Source organism: Amphibalanus amphitrite, unplaced genomic scaffold, assembly GCF_019059575.1.
Source record: "Amphibalanus amphitrite isolate SeventyFive unplaced genomic scaffold, NRLGWU_Aamphi_draft 001344F_arrow, whole genome shotgun sequence".
NCBI lineage: Eukaryota > Metazoa > Arthropoda > Thecostraca > Balanomorpha > Balanidae > Amphibalanus > Amphibalanus amphitrite.
Genome location: NW_024882837.1, coordinates 1,649 through 22,319, shown reverse-complemented (window position 1 = coordinate 22,319; position 20,671 = coordinate 1,649). Strand labels below are relative to the sequence as shown.

Here is a 20,671-nt window from a genome sequence, read left to right as displayed (position 1 = left end):
TATTTTTGTAAATCTTTTTTACTAAAATTGAAAACAAATTTTGCGTTTCAAGAGAGAACAATCGTCATTCTTTTGGTATCTATGACGCCAATCTCCAGAAATCTCCAGATTGCATTCCAGCGCCTCCAGTGAAACCTCTGGTAGAGCCTCCAGTCAAGAATTTCTACTGGAGGCGCTGGAACAGGCCCATTGTCTCAAATCACAATATAAAAAACTACAGATTCGGCCATGTTCCTAACTGAGGAAGCGAGATCAACATCTGCTTTTCCTATCTGCTAAGGCCATCCTATCCGCCATGGCCTGCTGGCTCGTGAGTAAGATACGAATCATGTAAAAATATGTGTTAATAACTCACTTGTCCTGAGAAGTCACCAAATAATATGTATAAAAACGATATAATATCCTCCCCCCATCTCAAACGCGGGAACAAACACAAGGTTACAAAGCATTTCGAAACAGATGCGCCATAACACAGTTCTTAACCAGCTGATTAAAACACTGCGTAAAAGGTTTTAGGACTGCAAACTACTGCCTCGTGAACAATATTAAATTCCAATTGAAATCAACACTGTGAGTGTTATTCACTACAAGAAAATTCATTTCTCTTAAGTAATTCAACCAAGAGGGCATATGAATAAATATTACGTCATCAGCTTACATCCTTTCTTTAGGGGACAGATGATCTTAAAAGTCAATCCTTGGAGATCATATTGCGCCACTTTGTATTCAATTGGTCTGCATGTTGTGTTTTCTTGCAAAGATAAGACAAAATGCCAGTTTAATTCATTTTCATTTCATTTTGGGACCAGTTAGGCTCAGGGCTACCAACACCTGCCTTTTCAGCCGGATTTTCAGTGTCAAATTTTTTTGTAGAGCATCTCAGACCACATCTCAGGACTCCAGGCCAGTTCAAGTTTCCGTGTTTTGTGTTGTTTTGATTCTGCCTTTTGCCTAGGGAATGTTGCCATGAACATTTATTTATTTTATTGTAATATACCTACTACCTACCATAAGACTTACTAATTGGTTGTGCTTTTGCAACATGAATGAGTATTCTTCCTTTAATAGACCACAGTAGATTCTTGACAATTCCAATTTTAGAGCCAAACCTGTGAAATGCTGAGGCAGGGACGTATCCAAGGGGGGGCGACGGGGGCGGTCGCCCCCCCTGGGCCCTGCCGGGCCCCAAAAGCGGGCCCGGTAGGGCCCGCTAGGCAGCCCGTGAGCGGGCCCGAAGGGCCCGCTTTTGGGCCAAACCAGGGACAGTTTTGGGCCGGCAGGGCCAAAAAGCGGAAGGGCCTGTCAGGGACGTATCCAAGGGGGGGGGGGGGGCGACGGGGGCGGTCGCCCCCCCCTGGGCCCTGCCGGGCCCCAAAAGCGGGCCCGCTAGGCAGCCCGTGAGCTTTGGGCCAAACCAGGGACAGTTTTGGGCCGGCAGGGCCAAAAAGTGGAAGGGCCTGTTCAGAAGAATTTGTTCGAGCCTTCAGGCTTGAGGAAGGGCTCCTATGGCCCTGCCGCCTGCCGGGCCCCAAACGGGTCCCTTACCGGGCGCGAAGGTCCCGCTTTTGAGCTAATTGGCCCTCGAGAGGTTATGAAAAGCGGATCCGAAAACTCCTCTTCCAGGCCCAGTCACAGGGACTGTCCGGGCCCTAGAAGTGGAAGGGCCCGCTGGGAAAGTCTTGCCCAGGCTTTCGGGTCCAAAAAGGGCCCCATGAGGCCTTGCCGGTGCTCCCTGGCCGGGCCCCAAAAGCGGATCGGGTCAAGCCAATGACAATCTGGGGCCCGGGAGGTCTCCGAAAGCGGAAGGGCCCGCTTAGAAGGCCTTGGACCAGGCTTTTGAGCTTGAGTAATGGGTCCTCGGCCTCGACAATGTATCAAGAAAGCGGGCCCAGATATTCACTTCCGGCTCAGTCTCAGGAACAGCTTGTCCTGGCCGGGCCCCAGAAACGGAAGGGCCCGCTGAGAAGGCCTTGCTCAGGCCATCGGGCCCGAGGAACAGGCAACAGCCGATGATGGGCCCCTGTCGACTGACCTCGTGGGGATGCTCCGGTTTACAGTTCTCCAAAGAAAATGAGCTCCAACAATACATAACTAAACTAAGCTAAACTACTTTTTATTATAAGCAAGCATTCTGTACAGAAGGTATCATTTCCAATTCGCATGCTTTTTTTTACCTTGTTTCTTCCTTCATTTGAAGCGCATTTGGCAGCTTTTTAATGCATGCTTCTGCAACGTGCAGACGAATGTGACGAAAACTTAACAAACATCCGGAACGTTTGTGAACGGCAAATGGCCTTACCTTCAGTGCCTGGTTGTAATCGTCTCCCCCCACCCCCACCCGCACGTCTGCCTGTCTCGCCCCTCTTGGGCTGTGTGTGTCGTGAGCGGGGTCGTTACGTGCGATTTGTGGCCCCCGCCCTACCCCATCCGGGCTAACCCGTGCCCGGCCCCCCAGCATCTGCTGTGCAGTGGGCGGGCCGGGCCGCCATATGGGGGCCGCCGGCCCGTCCCGCGAACCGCCGCGCCGGTGGCCCGTGGTACTGGCCGGTGGTCAGGGGGCGCCGCTTCGCGTAGATAGCCGCACTGAGGTGCGAGGCGGCGCGGGCGGGGGCCAGCGACTCCGTCCGGTGAGTCCGAGTCCGTGCATCGTCCACGGCAAGTGGTGTGACTGTTGGTTTGGTAACGTGTGGTTGCTTGGTCGCTTGTTGCTTGGTCTGTGACGCTGTTATTTACCGAGCATGTATGTGCCTTTTGTTCAACCGGAAATGCCATTGGTGGTAAAATGTGAGATGAGACTGATAGGAGGCAAAGAAGTGTCAATTAGGATCGATCACAAGTGTACATTATCAGGGGTGTAATTTTCCCAAAATGATTGTGGGTGCCCAGCTGTAGGGGCGCCAGGCCGCTTAGGGGACGTAGGGGCGCCAGAAGGTTACAAGAGCGCCGAGAGATCATGACAAGGGCGCCATTCTCCCAGAAGGGCGTCAAGTGATTAAAAATGCTATATTATCCAGGGGCGCAGAGAGGTCAGAAGGGCGCCGCACCGTCAGTAATGCTAAGTTGGTGGGGACGTAGGGGCGCCAGACGGTTACGAGGGCGCCGTGAGATCATGCAAAGGGCATGGTCTCACGGTCTCTCATAAAATAGGGCATGGTCTCTCATAAAATTCTCCTAGAAGGGCGCCGGGTGATTGAAAACGCTATGTGGTCCATGGGCGCTGAGAGGCCAGAAGGGTGTCGAACAGTCAGTAGTGCTAAGTTGGCGGGGACATAGGGGCGCCAGACGGTTACGAGGGCGCCGTGAGACCATGAAAAGGGGCGCCATTCTCATAGAAAGGCGCCGAGTGATTGAAAACGCTATGTGGTCCAGGGGCGCTGAGAGGCCAGAAGGGTGTCGAACAGTCAGTAGTGCTAAGTTGGCGGGGACATAGGGGCGCCAGACGGTTACGAGGGCGCCGTGAGACCATGAAAAGGGGCGCCATTCTCATAGAAAGGCGCCGAGTGATTGAAAACGCTATGTGGTCCAGGGGCGCTGAGAGGCCAGAAGGGCGCCGAACAGTCGAGGGATGCACGGTGGACAGAGACATAAGGGCGCGAGACGGTCAGGAGGGCGCCGTTAGACCATGAGAAGGGTGCAGTGCCTTCAAAAGGGCGCCATTCTCCCAGAAGGGCGCCGAGTGATTAAAAACGCTATATTATCCAGGAACGCGAGGCGGTCAGGAGGACGCCGTTAGAGCATGCGAAGGGCGCCGTGCTCTCGAAAGGGCGCTTGTGACATAAGACTTGTGGGTGCATTTTCATCATTGTGGGGGCATATTTCAGGATTGTGGATGCATCTGCCCCCACAAAGAGATATAAAATTACACCCTTGTACAGTGGGTCTATTTAAGATCTCCAGAGCCACCACGTGGCGCTACGGTCGGGGTAGGGCGAGTCCAAATCCCGAGGGAAGTGAGGTCACCGGTCATTGTGGGGGAAGGAGGGAGGGGGAGTGACGCGGTATCACCGCGCATGGGGCGTGCGTAACTGCGTAGCACCGGGAGTGGGCCGCCCAGGGCCGCCCGCCACTGCGCCGAGGCTGAGGGGAGGGGATGATGGTTGCGGGTGCGTTCACTCCGGTATGGTGGTATCCTGTTCATGTGGAACCGGCAAGAACGCGACTGAAGGGAATCATTATCTCAAACAAACGGGCAAGCCAGAGGCAGCGTCAGTTCCAGCCAAAATGTTGAACAATGATAATTGAAACAATCTAGGACGTATTCATAGCATGCAACTTTTCAGTCGATAGTTGCATGATGCTTTTCATGATGCATGATGAGGCTTTTCTAAACTGTTATTTGAGTTAGATATTTTTCATTTGGCACGTTCAGTTTTGGTGGGTTTTATCGGGTCGAAAAGAATCAGAAAAGAAAAAAGAGTTGAAATGGCTCCAGACAAATGACCAAAAATATTTTCCTAAAAAATGAAACTTAGCTAAACGTTTATAAGCGATAATTTTGACTTTTGGGGAGGATATTGGGGAAAGATATTGGGGAAAGATGTCATCGTGCTTAGCTGTGTTGCAGTAGAAGGAAAGGTTTTGGTTGTGTCTAGATAAAACCAGACCCGGGAGTGGGGCTCGAACTCACGACATCGCGTTCAGCTCACAGGTTACTCAACCTCAACGCTACGAGCACCTATCGCCCTGCGCAGCTTGCTCAGTGTTTCGGCTAAAGTTCGGCCAAAGTGTCTGACGTCTGTCAATGTCACGAGGCGAAACCCCAAGGTAAATGTCCGTCCCGGTAGCTCGGTCGGTAGAGCGTTGGACTCCATGTGCCATGTGGTGAAGGCGCACGTCCCGGTTGCAAAAGTCCGGGTTCAAAACACGACGTGTGCTTGACGTTTTTTAGCCTCCTGACGGGTATGGTTGTGGTTGGTGGCAGGCCGCTGCCAGGCGAAGTCAGCGAGGGGACCGGCCGTGCGCGGCTATGTGCGCACGTTAAAATTTGGACTCTAAACCACAGACCATTTTGCCATAGACTAAACCTCAAAACCATAGTCTGCAATAGACCAGGAATTGCTTGATCGGAGGGTAGATGGCAGGTTTCAACGCTTAACAAGCTCAGCTTAGCGGGGACTCTGTCCTTGTGATTCCTTCCATTCAAAAGGTTCGGGTCAAATTAAAAAAGGGGGAGCCGAACCAGGCTGGGCCGAGTTGAACCAGGCTGGACCGGGGTCATACATGCAATCATGGTCAGACAAAACAGAAGTTAATTTCGGGTCAAATATTTTTATTAACTGATCTTATTGTTTTTTAGCTTACACGTAAAATAACTTTTAGCTTTTTATAACTCGAGACTTCATGCACAGAAATGTGGCGTTCGTCCACTTTTCCTCATCGTCTCTTAGCGACTTGATTTCATGTGGTGGCGGAACGGGGGGGAGGGGGGCATCGGGGCACCGTGCCCCCGTTTGATTTTGGCATTTTAACATTAGCGCTATGGGCGTTGCATGGGAAGAATGGGACCAAAAGTCGGCAGTGCCCCCACTTCATTAAAGGTGTTCCGCCGCCACTGCTTGATTTGACCCTAAAGGCGTCTTACCAGCAAAAAAAAAAATCACCTGCGTTATACCTAAATATTTGCCCAAGGGCGCTCTACGCAAGAAACGCCAGCCGGTCAAAAACTGGCGAACGAATACGATCTCTCTAGTGCTTGAATTATATTCAATGAAAATTTCAGGAGACATAAAAAATCTTAATCCTTATAGCTAGGCGCTCGGAGCATTCGCTAGCATTCCATTGCCAGCTGCATTATCAACGCCACATTTGCATTACTCTGGGTGCATCATAAATAACAGTAGGTGAACCGGCCACAGCAAAACCATGCCTCATTATCCTTTCCTTCCAAGCTGCCAAGCTAACCGGCCGCCCGGCCCACCACCGCGATATGGAACAACACTGGAGTGCGCCATTTGCCTACGGCAGTGCCCCACCGCGCCGGGGCTGTTTGACAGGTCACCCGCACCGTGACCTCGCCACCCGCCCCCCCTCCCCGCCCACCTCCCCATCGGGCCCAGCTCGGTAGTGACCTCTCCTTGAATTTGACATGGACTCGACTAAGGCTCAACGCCATCTAGTTACGTCTGGAGATCCTAATAAGATCCACTGTACATAATCATGCTTGCTGAAGGCTGATGCTGCTTCCAATGTCATGAATAAACGCAACCGGTGAAAAAGTCAGTGGGGTGTAAAGAGGTAATATTGGCACGAGTCACGATTAATAACTAACTGTTCATAATGTTCAGAACGTCGAACTTCAACGGAAGTGAGCTGCAAAAACGAACTTCAACGGAAGTTAACTGCAAACATTTTACCAAGGTCAAAAAACGCAAGACAATGCATTTTCATTTACAACAGGTCGAATTCTATCGTAAATTTACTGTTTTTCGGCATTCTCGATTTTTTTTCACACCAGGATAGGCAGTCGCTGTGGGGCCCCTTTTAGCTGACCTCCGGGCCCTTCTCAGCTGTCGCCCCCCCCCCCCCCTGAGCGAAATCCTGGATACGTGCCTGTGCTGAGGTTCATGTGTTTTCATTGTTTACCCCTACCATTAGCAATGGAACTTCTATCACAAAATGTATTTTGCAGTGGCTAAGATTGCTGTTATTACAATTCAATAGCCTCCTAGTGTCCAAAGTTTGAATCATATGCTGATAATTTTTTTTGTGCAAAATCAAAAATACCGGCATGCTACCGGCAAGACATGCCAGATACCACGGAAAAACCTGCGGTAGTGAAAAATTACCGGCATGCCGGTAGCGCGGTAGGGAAATTTTGCAACTCTCATCGAGAGGCCCACATAAAGGATAAACGTTGAGCTCCACCTCAGAATGGGGAGCAACCATCAACAAAAGCACGTGAACAACTATAAAATGACTCTCAGCTCACGACACATTTTCGAAAAAGTCCTTATTCCGGTCCCTCCAGTTTCGTAAAGCACACCAGGGTATATTGAATTATTGAATCACACTACCGCCTTTTGCAGTGTTCTCTGGAGAGACAATGTCTAGCGTTCCGTTTTTGGTCGGTCAGTGATCCGTTATGCCAGCACGCAAGAATGGGGGTGGGTAGAGATGATCAGGCTGTCTCGGAACGCAACGAGCATTGTTCTGTGTCGCGTATAGAACTTTTCCCTGGTTGGAATCTTGTAGCATGAAAAACGTTTTACGGGGTATATGGATTTGAGTGAGTGAGTGAAACAGTGAGTGAGTGAGTGAGTGAGTGAGTGAGTGAGTGAGTGAGTGAGTGAAACAGTGAGTGAGTGAGTGAGTGAGGTGGTAAGCGAGTTAGTGAAAGAATGTGTAAGGAAAATGGGATGAAACGGGAAAACAGAAGCCCTGAGTGAGAAGTGTACATTCAAAAAAAAAAAAAAAAAAACGCCCCAGCAGAAACGCATGCATCTATCCCAGACAGACAGATAATAACCATCCCCAGCCCTCCTCATTCCCCGTCACTTTCCACGTTCGTCACTGACCGTCCGTTGGGCGGCTCGAGGCGCCAGTGACGGCGCTGTTTGGGATCAGAAGGCATGGCTCGGTGCAGCGGCTCCAGATCCTCCAGCGTTTGCAGCGTCGTCTTGGCGTTGATGGCCACGCCAGAGAGACGGAACGACGGGCCGCACTCGCGCTTCTTGCGCACTCCTGACGAGAGGGACCGGGGAAGTTATTAGCATGTCAGAGACACAGGAATGAGTTGGAGACATGTCAGCAGTAACAGGTCGTGCTGCGGGCCCTGCCAGCACATTTAGCGGAACGAAGACCAAGACCTCAGAACAATATGATCTTATTTGACATATTCACTAGCAAATCACCAAAATACATCACTATGGACTAGTCTTCTAACGCTGTTTTCTACTTCTGGCATGTCTTCAAAAACGCATTATCAATGTGTTGCGCCTCAAATCCATCTTCAAACACTATGTTAAACCTCCAGTCACTTCCTCACAAACCTCCCTTTCTCTCTCTCTCCTCCCTTTCTTCATTATCCCCACCTTTCTGCGCGTCCCCGTTCTCGGTCTCCGCGGCGGCCGGCGGCGGCGCCGTCCCGTTATCCTTCGCCTCTTTCTGTGACTGCATAGCCTCGTGACAGTTGGCCAGGATCGTCTCCCCCAGTCGGCGCAGATCGGACTGGGGCTTCTCCTGCAGTTCTGCCTCGGTGGCAATGGACTCGAGTCGCTCCATCGGGCAGCCGAATCGGCGGAACGCCTTGAAGAACCGACGCACCTGTAAAGGGGGAAGGAGGAAAAGTGAGTAGGAGGATACAGACACAGTGAAAAAAAAACAGTCTACCTACACTTAAATATTTTTATATTGCCGTTTAGTGCTCACACTTTTAACTGCACGAAGGGGAACAGAAGCGGCTGTTAACACCGGCAAAATATTGGTCAGAAGCGTCATAAGGATGGTAAGGAGGAACACCACTATACCGCCGACATAACCACCGGCCTGTATTCGATCCCGTACTTCCCGATGGTCACAGCCGGCGAGCCGAACCTTAACTAGACCACAACCACGTCCTGTGACATCCCACCCCTCCCTCACCTCCTACCCACCGGCCCTGAGAGGGACATTCACCTCACGCGGATCTAAAACGCGACACACCTTCATACAACATCGTTATCATGCTAACATGTGAAATTCTGCCGTTTTAGACTTCTCGGAAATGATCTGACAGAGAAGCTCTGCGTGCGTTATCGAACAAGATCGCGACAGCTCTGCTCGCCTCCGCTCGGTTACGGTTCCACGAGTCTCGGCTATTTGTAATTCACCTGTCCGTGGGCGGACCGTGTGTATGAATGTCGCGAACTGTGTTACATGAATACCGAACAAAATGTGCTGAATAACCAGCCGAATAACTGCACAGCGATATGCAATCAAAGCCAAAATCAGTGTGAGCTGAATTAGCCGGAACACCTTAAATCCGCAAACGTTTTGTACTGGGTTTTAACGGTGCCATATCGGGGTTTAGTACACTGACGTTCTGACTGTCGTATTGATACGAGAGGGGTGGGACATAACTGGTATGCATCTTGAAGGTGGAATACACCAGTTATGGCACCTGCAAATTGCGATACCATGATGGCCAAAAAGACTATATAATTGTGAAGCGTAACGCCCAGCACTACATTGTCGCCGATTGGTTGTTAGCTGGTGTCTATTCTCTTTATCACAAGTCCATGACAGCTCAGTTCACTAGCCTTCTATCCCGATCGAAAAAAACTACTTCCTATGACAATTCACACTCAGTCCCAAAAGAAAACAGCCTGACTTCACAACACAAAACCTACTCCGGAATCCGACTCCGATGATAAACAAGAGCATGTATGACGAAAGTCAGTATCAGGCCAACAGCCTACTAATCCCACATGATTGCCAGCCCCCATCGCTCCAGTCGCCCATTGCGCTATCCCCCTAACTCAGATTCTGACAGCACCGTACCTCGTCCGTCGTGAATCCTTTGACACGCTCCTTCATGTTCTTCCTGGGCCGCTTCTTGGCCTGCTCAGAGTCCGACTCGGCGTCAGAAGCGTCTCGTCGCCGCTTCCTCCGCTGCTCTCTCTCGTCCTCCTCCTCTGCCGTCGCCGCCTGGGGGAGAAGATGATAGGTAAATGGATAGTATATGGGAAACCAAGAGGGGGTGGCGACAAATAGCTACTTGTGCCTAAACGGCGGATGAAAGTTTACTTGCTTTCAGCAAAGATCAAACTCAAAGTACAGGTCTCGCGGGTTTTAACGAAAGGGTTTGCACCTAGAAAATTTAGTGTACTTCAGGCTATATCTTCGTCGTCTTAAGGTTTTAAGTGTTGAAGATGCGATCGACTTGTTGGTTCACAAGCCGGCCATGATCGTGTAAAATGGCTTCATCACAGATCGATTAGTTTCTGAGATATAACCGGGAATCTAAAAGCAAAACCTACCGCTTAATCTCGCGAGAGTCTACGTTAGAAAAAGCGCAGCGAGAGGAACACGTAGGTAGCGCATTACAAATTCATAGAGTTCACAGGCTGACTTAAATTTGCAGTTAACCCTATTAGTGGCAGGGGGGGGGGGGTTGTTTTTATCCACCCCTCAGGTTTTTCGGGAATATCTCCGAAACCGCTGAAGCTACGATGCTGAAATTTTCTGACTTTTCCTAAAACTAAATTGGGCACATTCCCTGGAAATTTCAAGTTCATAACTTTACCAGGGGCGGCTCCAGAGCACTGGGAATTGGGGGGTCCTATTCGTGAAGCGAGTCATTTGGGCGAAGATCACGATGCTGCACCAGTTTTACGAACAGTGAATGAAAGGTATCATGTGATAACATATACAAAGTTATTGTGCATCCTCTTTTGACACGTTTTTGCTATAATAGGCGGATCCAGGCGTCCAAAAAGGGGGGTTATTTTTTACCTCCCAACATAGGTGCCCTGACACCGCCTATGCATGACCAATACAATTTTAGTCGTTCTCTCATAAGAAAATTGTAACATAACAAGACCATTGCCACCCTTTTTAGAAACAGTACCAACAAAAACCTTATTTACTATACTTTTTGTGTACCCCCAATCTCAATGATCTGTATCCGCCTATGATTTTTGAAAATGCATATTTTTAGGATCCATGTGAATTCCTGGTTCATTCTCTATCGATCGGCAAAAGTTGCGTTAAGATTGGTTCAGAAACCTGGCCGTGATAAACAGTCTAAAATGTATCTGCAATTTGCCCTTTTTTACCCCCCTCTACCCCCCCTATTGACATTTTTTAATTTTATTTTTTTAGAAATGTAGATCTCGTTGAGCCAAATCGAATGCCGTTTGAATTTTGAAAATCGGCCCGTTAGATCTCGAGATATCAAGGGGGGGTCGTAAACAGCCCCCCCCCCCTGCCACTAATATGGGGTAGCCAGGAGCCTGCCACTAATAGGGTTAACTTATGCAGTTGGCGTCAATCCAGGGCCCAGTCTTACCAATGCCGTAAATAGGATTTGGCAGCACAGGCCGGAGTTAACGGATTTGATATCAAATATATCCTTTTTATTTACATCTAGCTAATCTTGTCCAATGATTTTGATAGCGTGAATGATTATGAATGTTGCCTGAACGAACGAATAAGTGAATGTGGAATAGTTCTGAATGTTACCAAATGCCGTGAATGCGCATTCACGGCATTTGGTAAGATTGGGCCCAGGATTCAGAACGGGTTACCTTTGAAGGGTAAAAAAGAGGCGTATTTAACACAGGAATATACTACTGTGCATCAGGCGTATTTAGGACCTTTGAACATAGCCATCAGTTGCCAAGGCAATGTCTGTACAAGGCGAGGTGGCCCAAACAAAGTAAATGACAAATGACGAGAGATCATTGGTGTAATACAACCAAAGTGCTCAACAAGGCAGTCAGATTTACTCGTTGAGCCCAGACATCAAGCCATTAGCCACCACCTGCGTGCAGCAGTCAAACGGAGCCGGTTCCATTCAGCTCACTAATTGACGCTGGTGACCCAATGACAGCGATGCACATACACTATACAGTCATAATCCCCTCGACGACCTGCATACGATATCCAACCAAACAGCGATATATGAGCTTGGACGCAGGCCAGCAGATATTTCGGTGTCCCTCTAAACATACCACAGTCTACCACTCCTCTTGACGGAAAAACAATGCGTCGTTGGATTGGGACATACCAGACAGCCTGGCTCTCCCTACAGGCAAAACAGTCTGTCGCCCCACCCTGACTAGCACAATCCTGACCTTACATCCTCCTAACGCCAAAAAAAGAACATATCTCCCTCCGGACATGCCCATCTACCCCCCCCCCCCCCTGACCTTACAATGAGCTTGTCTTGTTTTCCAAGCGCAACAGACAGTTCGTCCGTCCCAATCAGACATTTATCTCAATCAGACATTTATCGCCCCCTTCTCTCTCCCGAATAGCAGACAGCCCAAATCATCCTCCAGAAAACACAGACATTCTGTCTGCCTTTTCTCCCCTTCCCTCCCTCCAGCTGTTCTGTCTGACGCATCGGGAAGACGGACGGACGTGTTTCGGAAGCCAGACAGGTCACCGACATTATGTCCCCGTCTGATAACGGCGCACCCCGGACATGTCCCCTCACCCACTCTACAGAAAGGTGGAGGGAGACCGCAGACAGGAGCTGGAAGGCTGGGGCCCGCCCATGCATATCCAGTCTTCCACTACTCGTCTCGTCAGACAATGCCTCCCATTTTGAGGATTTATTAGTCGCGACGCGGACGCTAGCAAGTCGGAAATGATTTCAATAGAATTGCAACAAGTCGCTGTTAGGAAAAGACGTAAAGGCCGAGAACACTAGTATCATCTGACGTCAACGGTAAAAAAATGTGATCGAAAAAACTCAATCAGGAGATAAACGTCAGAAACGGCCTTGGAGAGAAGTGATTCAATTGGCACAATGGATGAAATAAATCAAAAAGCGATGAAAGCGAAACGCTCGATGAAGGTAAAAGAGCTGTAGAAGTTAGATCATAGATAACGGGTGGTCAGTATTAAACTGGACAAAATTTGATTATGCATAGCATCTCTAATTGTGGACATATTTTAATTATTTTTGGCAGGTGAATGCTTCCAGTTATTCTATATTACCAGCTCATATTTCAACTTTCTGCTATTAACTAGAAGAAAACATTGCTCCGGTAAGTCAGCAAGCGTTCCGGAACCTGTTCGCGCAAGTTTGTAAAAATAACACAAATTACAAAAATGTTACCATTATGCGTCACATTACGCCATAGGGTGTAACCAGATCTTAAGAATATGTGATCATCGATGAATTCTGAGGACTTGCAGATGTTTTGCATGGTGGGAACGGCAAGATCACCAAGAAAAGGCTCATTCAGCACCGGAAGAAACAAACCGGCGCCGTCACCGAACAGTTGGGGCACTCCTTGTGATCTTTGGGAAGAAATTTTGGAATCTTCAAAACATATGACCAATTAATGTGTCAACAAGCACGAAGCAGGTACAAGAATAGGATAAAGGTGACGGGACGGAGGCACAATTTCGTTCGCAGAAAACCCGCCTGCGCCGTCTGTCACAGGGTCCAATGCAGGGTAGCAAAAACATGGAGGTGCATATGGACGATGAATCTTATTTCAATTGCAGTGGCAGCCAAATGCCTTCCATTGCCGAATTTTACACCTCAGCTGGTGGAGACACTATTCCACATGTGGATCGCACCTTCGCTTTCGACCTGAGAGCAAGCATCCACCCGAGATGCCCGTCTGGCTTGCCATGAGTCCGAGGGGCTCACGCGTCAAGTTACTTGCCGAGCACAGGCAATATGAAGGGCGAAGTGTGCTATGAAAAGTGTTTGAATGGCGTGTTATTACCACTTCTTGAGTCTCAGAACACAGAGCATGATGCTCTGTTAGGTTCCGACCTTGCAACAGTCACAGTACGTGCGCTAGAACACGAAACTTCTTGAGGAGGCTGGGGTGCCCGAAATAGCACGTGACATGAACCCACCATGTACCCCTCAGATTTAGCCCATTGACGATCTGTGGGGGCTCATCAAACAGAAAGTGTATAAGGGAAGGTGACAGGTCAGCTGAGACGCACAATTGAAGCGAAGAATCCAGCAGACCATCCGTCAAATCGACCCGGAGGTGCCGCGAAAGACAATAGCGGGGCTGCCAGCGCGCGTGCGCTTGGAGGCTGACAGAGGTCCAGTGTCGCACATCCATTAGGGCAAGCGTGATCACACTAAAATAATGGCACAGTAACGCGATTTTCGTTGCTTTCGCTTGAAAACTTTCGACACAGTAACAATTCAAGCTTTGTCCAGTTTCATACTGACCACCCGTTATTGCTTCCGTTACGCCATTCACACGTCGACAGTGGGACACTAGTTAAAAGCGGCGTCGACGCCAGGCCAGCGCTAGTACGGAGTTTGTACAGCTATACAGCATTAATCGTACGACGGCTATCAGGCGTTTGTACGTCCGCACACCACAAGCACGACGCCGGTCCGGCGCCCACGAGGCGTACCTCCGGGAAGGACAGTTCACCCAGGAATGCATCTCAACACTGAGCTATGCCGGTCGGTCCATGCGGGATCAAATTGAGCCGATTACGCTCCGAGAGCACACGTAGCAGCCAGGTCCGGCAGGGTTCCTCTGGCTTCCAACTACCGCCGTTGACTATAAAACGCACTGACCATTATCTCTAAACCGATTACGCAGCAGACAAGTCCGCAGACAAGGCCGCTCGATGGTCGTTGTTGTCTAAGCCACGTGCCAATTGAAAGCCACGCTCAGTGACATCCGCTAGGACTTCTACTGCGCGTCTAGCGGAGACCGGGCTTTGGACAGGGCTGGCTCGGTTGAAAGTTGAAAATACTAGCCGGGAGGTCGTACACCGGCCAAGGCTGTCCAAAGGACGAGTTGAGCTCCACGTTTGGCAGTGGCGGTCAATTAGCGGTATGATTAATGCGTTAGAATGCCGATATCGAATAGTAAATGTTGACTTCTGGAGACGTGTCTAAGAATGCTGCGGATTATGTTAATTTTGCGCGCTAGGCCAAGCTTGACCCGGATTTTTGCAAAAACCCGTGCTTCCAGCATTTGCAGCTTAGAGGCGAGCTACGGATGACCTTATGCGACGACTACAATCATGCTTAAACTGGAAGCAAAACACATTCTACTCAGTTGGCAGCAATAACGTTGACACCAACAAACCTGGAAACACACCGGAAAACCCATACTTTGCAGTAAAGTCTGGTAATAACTGAAAGTAGCTTCAGCCCACGTGTTAACTCCTCGCCTTTGGTATGGTGACCCATAGTCAGTTCAGAACTGAACTGAGCCCAGTAGGTATCGGGTCGAGTCAGTTCAGGTCAGAGGTCAGGGGTCGGTTTGCGGCGCGTACCTGGACGGTTTTCCGTGACCGCGGCGGCAGGTAGAGGTCCTCCATCTCCTTCTGTCGCTGCTCCTCCTCCACCTTCTCCCGCAGGTCCGACGGGATGATCTCGTCCTGTAGGCGGAAATATGACCGTCACAAAATGTTACCTCGTACCAAAAATAACGGAACAGCGTCACAGACCATCGATCATCACATGGGTAAATTTACAGACCATTCAAACAAGATACCAATACAAGACACCGTCACGAGACAGCGTTTCAAGACACCGAACGTTACAAACCAGCGTTACAGACCAAAGTCACCGACCAAAGTCATGGAATAACGCTTCAAGATAACGTCGTCGAACAGCGTTACAGATCAATGTCACAAACTCATGGATCAACGCCACGAACAAACATCGCGGGATAACGTCAAAGATCAATTAACCGGCCACGGGGTCATGGATTAACGAACAGCTTATGCTGACGAGGCTTTATCTCGACAGGATAACAAGCAATGGTTTTATTTTGATTTTTGGCTGACCTCAGCCCTCATCACGAGCCATACGGTATAATCCGTACCCAAACATCACATGGCAACAGGAAGAAATAACAATGGAATTTCGATTGATACATCAGATATTCGTAAACATGTAGGTACGACATCATAATTGACAGCTCACTTCACCACAAATATGCATATATTTACTGAACTTAGATATCATTGGTCAAAATTTCAAAATGTATTTTAAGTGTTACAATTCATTCACACCATCCTTGGTTGAAAACGTGAAGAGAAACAACTCCCGTTTTGTCAATAGTAGCGTGCCTCACGTTCTGCCACCGAACTGTCACGCCAATTTGGCAGCCGACAGTCACTGTCACACACGGTAACGGACCGGCTCGTCCGACAGCTTCTGCCGCAGTTGACGGATTCCGTAGAATACAGTGCGCGATAACCATTTATCATCGCAGAGATCAGGGAGGACGCTGCATGAATGCCGCTGCCAGCAATGAGCATACGCCCAGCACTCCAGAGTTGGTATTTATGAGCGCATTTCCATTTAATTCCTTTGTTCTGACATGGGTATCTTCTACTGATGCTATCGTGGTTCATTTGAAGGCACGCACGGAAAAAAGGTTCACAGTTTTATATCACACAGACCAGTTGGAGCATCGAGGACTTGCACGATATGCTCCCGACAATACCACGGGGCTCAGGGGAGAGATCCCCACTTTTTAAACTCACGCCGAGTATTTTATCATACACTGATTAAACAATAAATGGCCCGTGGAAATATGTGCCTGCACTTTAATGCCAAGGCTGCGTGATCGACCGCCGAATTTTGTCAAGAGACATAAATATTGTGCTACATCGTCCAACAATGCTAGATAATATCTGGGAATCAAAACAGTGCGAAGGCGATGAGCCTGATAACTTGTAGATACTGAGTTCGATGGCGGGATAAGAGTGCCAGAAATACTGATAAAGAATGCCGCTGCTCCGCTGATCGATACTTTGGTCCTTGACATTTTGTAGTGTGAGATCAGCTTTGCGAGAGGGCCTTTTCCGTCAACAGGACAGAAAATATTTTGGAGGACGTTGATGGATTGTTTTCTTTCTCCTTCAGGCAGGCGGTACTTTTGGCGTTCGTGAAGAGCGGTGTCAGAGTATGCATAACGATTGTTATCAGTCCAGAACAGCAAAGCTACTTGTTCCAGCGTCCCTGATGCATACAACACCAATGACTATGACTTGATCAGTTATTAAGTGAATTCACTAATAACTACGTGGCGTCACCAGCATTTCGGGTCTCGGTCCGTTGATACAATGTTGATAAGCAAATTCACAAACTCATCCAATCAGCTGCTCTGCTGACCACGATCACAACGTAGCCTGGAATTCAAAACCGAACCCACACACCACACACCTGCCATTTCCACCTCCTCATAGCGATCCAACCATCCCACAAATCCCACATATCCCCCAAACACCTCCCGAACTCGCCCAGTCTTTCTCATCCGGCGGCGGGGCGGCAGCCGCCTTCTCCTCTGCGGAAGGAAGGGTGGCAACATCGTCCTCATCCACCTGGAAACTGGCCACCTTGAACGCCGAGAGCAGCTCGTTTCCCGGCGCGTGCTCCGGTTCATCCTCGCGAGTCTCGGCGCGCTGCAGGATCAGGTCGATGTCGCATTGCTGAAAAAGAGGTCAGAAGTCAGATAGCCCAATACATAATCCTACAGGTGCTTGGTAAATTTTACACGCAAATTGTCACATTTGACTCTTGGATTGGGTGTGCGATGCAAAATAATCCAAGCATTGGCACAAGAGGAATTTGGTGCAAGAGGCCTCAGGTCAAGTGAGGTCAGGTTAGGGGCGATATCAGCTCAGGGGTGAGATCAGGCCAGCTATGAGGTCACATCAGGAAAGACCAGATGGGGTCAAGCCAGCTTAAAACTGAGGCTAGGGTTGAGGCGATGTCACATTAATTTTCATACTGAGACAGGATCTGTGCCTAATCATCAGGTTATCATCAGGAGAATGAGGAGCTGTCCACGCCGTTTGCATGGCGTCCAACAGTTCATCTGAGTCACTGCGGTGCGTTGTCACCGAAGGTCATATCTCGAGCAGGTAGCTGTCATCGCACAGATAGGCCTGTCAAACCTGGGGTAGAGGAGAGAGGAAGCGACCCGCTCCGCAGCAATGTCCGGAGTGAGACTACCCCGCAACTGTCTCCATTCAATGACGTCACTGGGAATTACTGACGTCACCGGGCCCATGACGTCAGATGAATCACTACCATTAGACTCCAGTGACCAGTAGGGGTCACGCAAGGCCACTCAAGGTCGCTCACCAGCCCGCATCATACGTCACCGGATTTACAGAGGAACTGCACGTTTCCAGTTACGTGGCATGTCACTTCCATAGCGCTTCGGTTTTTATGATATTCCTAGTTTATGTGGCTACTGGCTACTCAACATTCATGACACAGCACGGCCTAACGGATTCGGTATTCGCAGTGCTGCATTCTGGGTATTCATGGGAGATGGACCAGTAGCGACATCACGACAGCTTAGGTAGGCCCGGGACATTGACCACAACAAAGCATCGGGTCTACCGCAGCGTGGGAGACATCATGAGACATCCTGTCACCATTCCCCAGAGAAGATCGCTAAATTGTCACGCATTTTGGTAACAACAAGCTATACGAGCGACAGAACGCCGGCCGGTAGGGACTCATTGAAGTGGAGGGGAGAATTTAGAAAACGAAATACGTTTGTTAAAATTATGTTCTTTCTCTGTGATTAATTGGGTCGCAGATGAGATTCATGACGCTTACTAAAACGTAAATATGCTGAACTATTTATTTAGCGTGTACGACTTTCTCGCCGATACGGGCACAGCCTGTTTTCTGAACAAAGCCTGAAGTGCTCAACGATACGTTTTCACCGATGCGTCACGACGGCATGACCTCCCTCCCCAAGTAAATCCAGCATTCACTACCGGTGCCAGAACTATGCCGGTACCATGACGCCACGATCTCCCTATAGCATTCTCTACCGGCATCACAGCTATGCCATCCCATCCCACAGTCCCCAGAGCACGTCCGCAATGCCCCGCATACGTCCGTGCCGGTCTGCGCACGTCTCCCGTCGTGCTCTGACGTAGTCGGCCGTTCCGCGCGACGTTCCGCGCGGCGTGCCCGTCGGCCTACCAAGGACGTTCGACGTCCTTAGATGACGTGGATGTACCGCCCGGCCCGGTCCGACGGCATTCTCCGAGACGGCGCAGTGTGGACGGGTAGGGAGGGGGCTGAGTCAGCGTACCACGGGGTCAACGACAGGTCAGGTCATTGGCGGGTCAGGTAGTCAGAGGATTGGATCAGTGTCAGATAAGGTAGCCGACAGGTTAGGTCATCAATCGGTTGGATCAGTGAGAGGTCAAGCCAGAGGCAGATAAGGTCAGTGCCCGTAGTAAGTCAGGTTATTGGTAGGTCGTGGGGGTCATGGGCCAGTTTTACCAGCAAATAAGAAAATTGTCGACTCCAGTTATTTATTTCTCTGCAGTTATTTATTTCACTAAGTCCACCTCAGGATTTTTGTCTGCCACGACAGAAAAAAAGCCGAATTGAATAATATCAGCAAGCCTAACTGATATGTTTTCACATAAACGATTACTTTTCCGCGTGGTTGGTTAATCTTGTGGGAGACTTTAAGAAACACAATACCGACAGCAGGCGATTTTTCTGCTGGTAAAACTGGCCTCAGGTCAATGACCACTGACCAGCAGACCAAGTCATCGGCACCCTCCCAGGTATTCAGCTGTCACAGATATATCAAAACTAGCGTTCCACATGAACCCCGCCCCGCATAACACATTTTTACGTTATGCTACGCTTTTATTCTCTCATGTCTCATAAAGATGTAGCAAACATTGCAGAGCTTTTCCTTCAGAATCATGCATCTCAAAGACGATGTCCTACCTATTCCTCCAAACACATATGTGTCCTAGCATTCCATCACGACCTCAAGTGCCCTTTGTCAAGTGCCCGTCCCGTGACCTCAAACGTCCCTAGTTTACTGCAGTTTGAGTGGCGACAAGTCAGATTGACCTCTGTCACAAAGACATCCCGTTAGGAAAGTCCCGGGAGCCGGGAGCTCTGCTGACCGGGCCGGTCCCGTTGTGCAGCTGGCGTCTGTTCTCGGTACCGCCTGGACACTTCTCTATTCAACGCGTCCGGCTTAAGTGGGAGGAATGGGAAAGGGAGGGGAAGGGGAAAGGGAAGGCAGGGAGAAGACGGAAAGACAGGGAGAATGAAGGAGGGACGGACGACGGGAATGGAGAGAGAGGACGAGGAGGAGAGAAAGAATGAGTGAGAGGAATGGAGGGAGAGAGAGGATGAGAGATATGGAGAGCTAGAGAGAGAGGGAGAGAGAGCGATCCGGCGATCTCGTGTACGCGGATATTGCAGGAGCGCAGGTCGCGACAATAAACCTCTGTAACGACCCCTGCAGTGTGCAGAGTTCACACGCAGCTCAGTGGCCAGCGCGGGCCCTCAGCAGAGGACTGAGGAGCACAAGGTCACGGCAGGGGAGGGGGGGGGGGGCGACCGAGGCGGGTCAGACCAGGAATGAGGCGGGGGGGGGGGGGGTGTTTCGCAAGGTCACCGGACGTCCAGGCGATGACAGGGAGAGAAGGAGGGGGGGGGGGGGGTTAAGTGCAACTGATGCCAATGCAGGGTAGATCTTCCCTTCCCGTTGGCTCACGGCCAACGAGGAAGCGTCCGCATTGCCCTCTTTCAGTTCTTTTCCATGGCCTGATTAATCATTGAGCTGCACGCTGCACAGTGCACATGTACTATGCCCATTGTCGATACTTATTCATTTAAATAATAAACCAAAATAAACTTCTTAAATCCTGTGTCATGTGCGCTATATGGCAGTTGGTCCTAACCGACAAAAGAGACATAAACCACTCGGGGATATATAATTTAACCGGTGACCTCCCATGAATCAGAGCATGGGCGGCCAGTGAGCATTCGACACTCCCCCATCTATCACTAAGATCGGTCTCCTCTCGGGATAACAGAGCAGCGATGGTAAGCCTACGCCTCAGCCCACTTAAAGTCCGACCTCCATTTATCTCAATAACACCCAGACACCACAGAAATATCACCGTAAGACCATATAGCCACAGACTGGATCAGTCGGTAGATCGTCACAAAGGAAGGGCGGATGACACTCCTAAACTGACACTGTATCATCGCATTCGC

At 49.7% G+C, this 20,671-nt stretch overlaps 1 protein-coding gene across 1 annotated transcript in view; it reads right to left on the bottom strand.

Annotated features, from left to right (window-relative positions):
- LOC122372315 (chromodomain-helicase-DNA-binding protein 1-like) overlaps positions 1–17,094 on the bottom strand; it is a gene marked incomplete at its 5' end in the record, with an annotated part of 29,244 nt that extends 12,150 nt beyond the window's left edge. The window contains 5 exons of the mRNA XM_043349384.1: positions 7,515–7,680; positions 8,031–8,262; positions 9,478–9,624; positions 14,926–15,030; positions 16,906–17,094. Coding sequence (XP_043205319.1) covers positions 7,515–7,680; positions 8,031–8,262; positions 9,478–9,624; positions 14,926–15,030; positions 16,906–17,094 — 839 coding nt within the window. The remainder of the gene's footprint in view (positions 1–7,514; positions 7,681–8,030; positions 8,263–9,477; positions 9,625–14,925; positions 15,031–16,905) is intronic.
- Between the last annotated feature and the right edge of the window lie 3,577 nt (positions 17,095–20,671).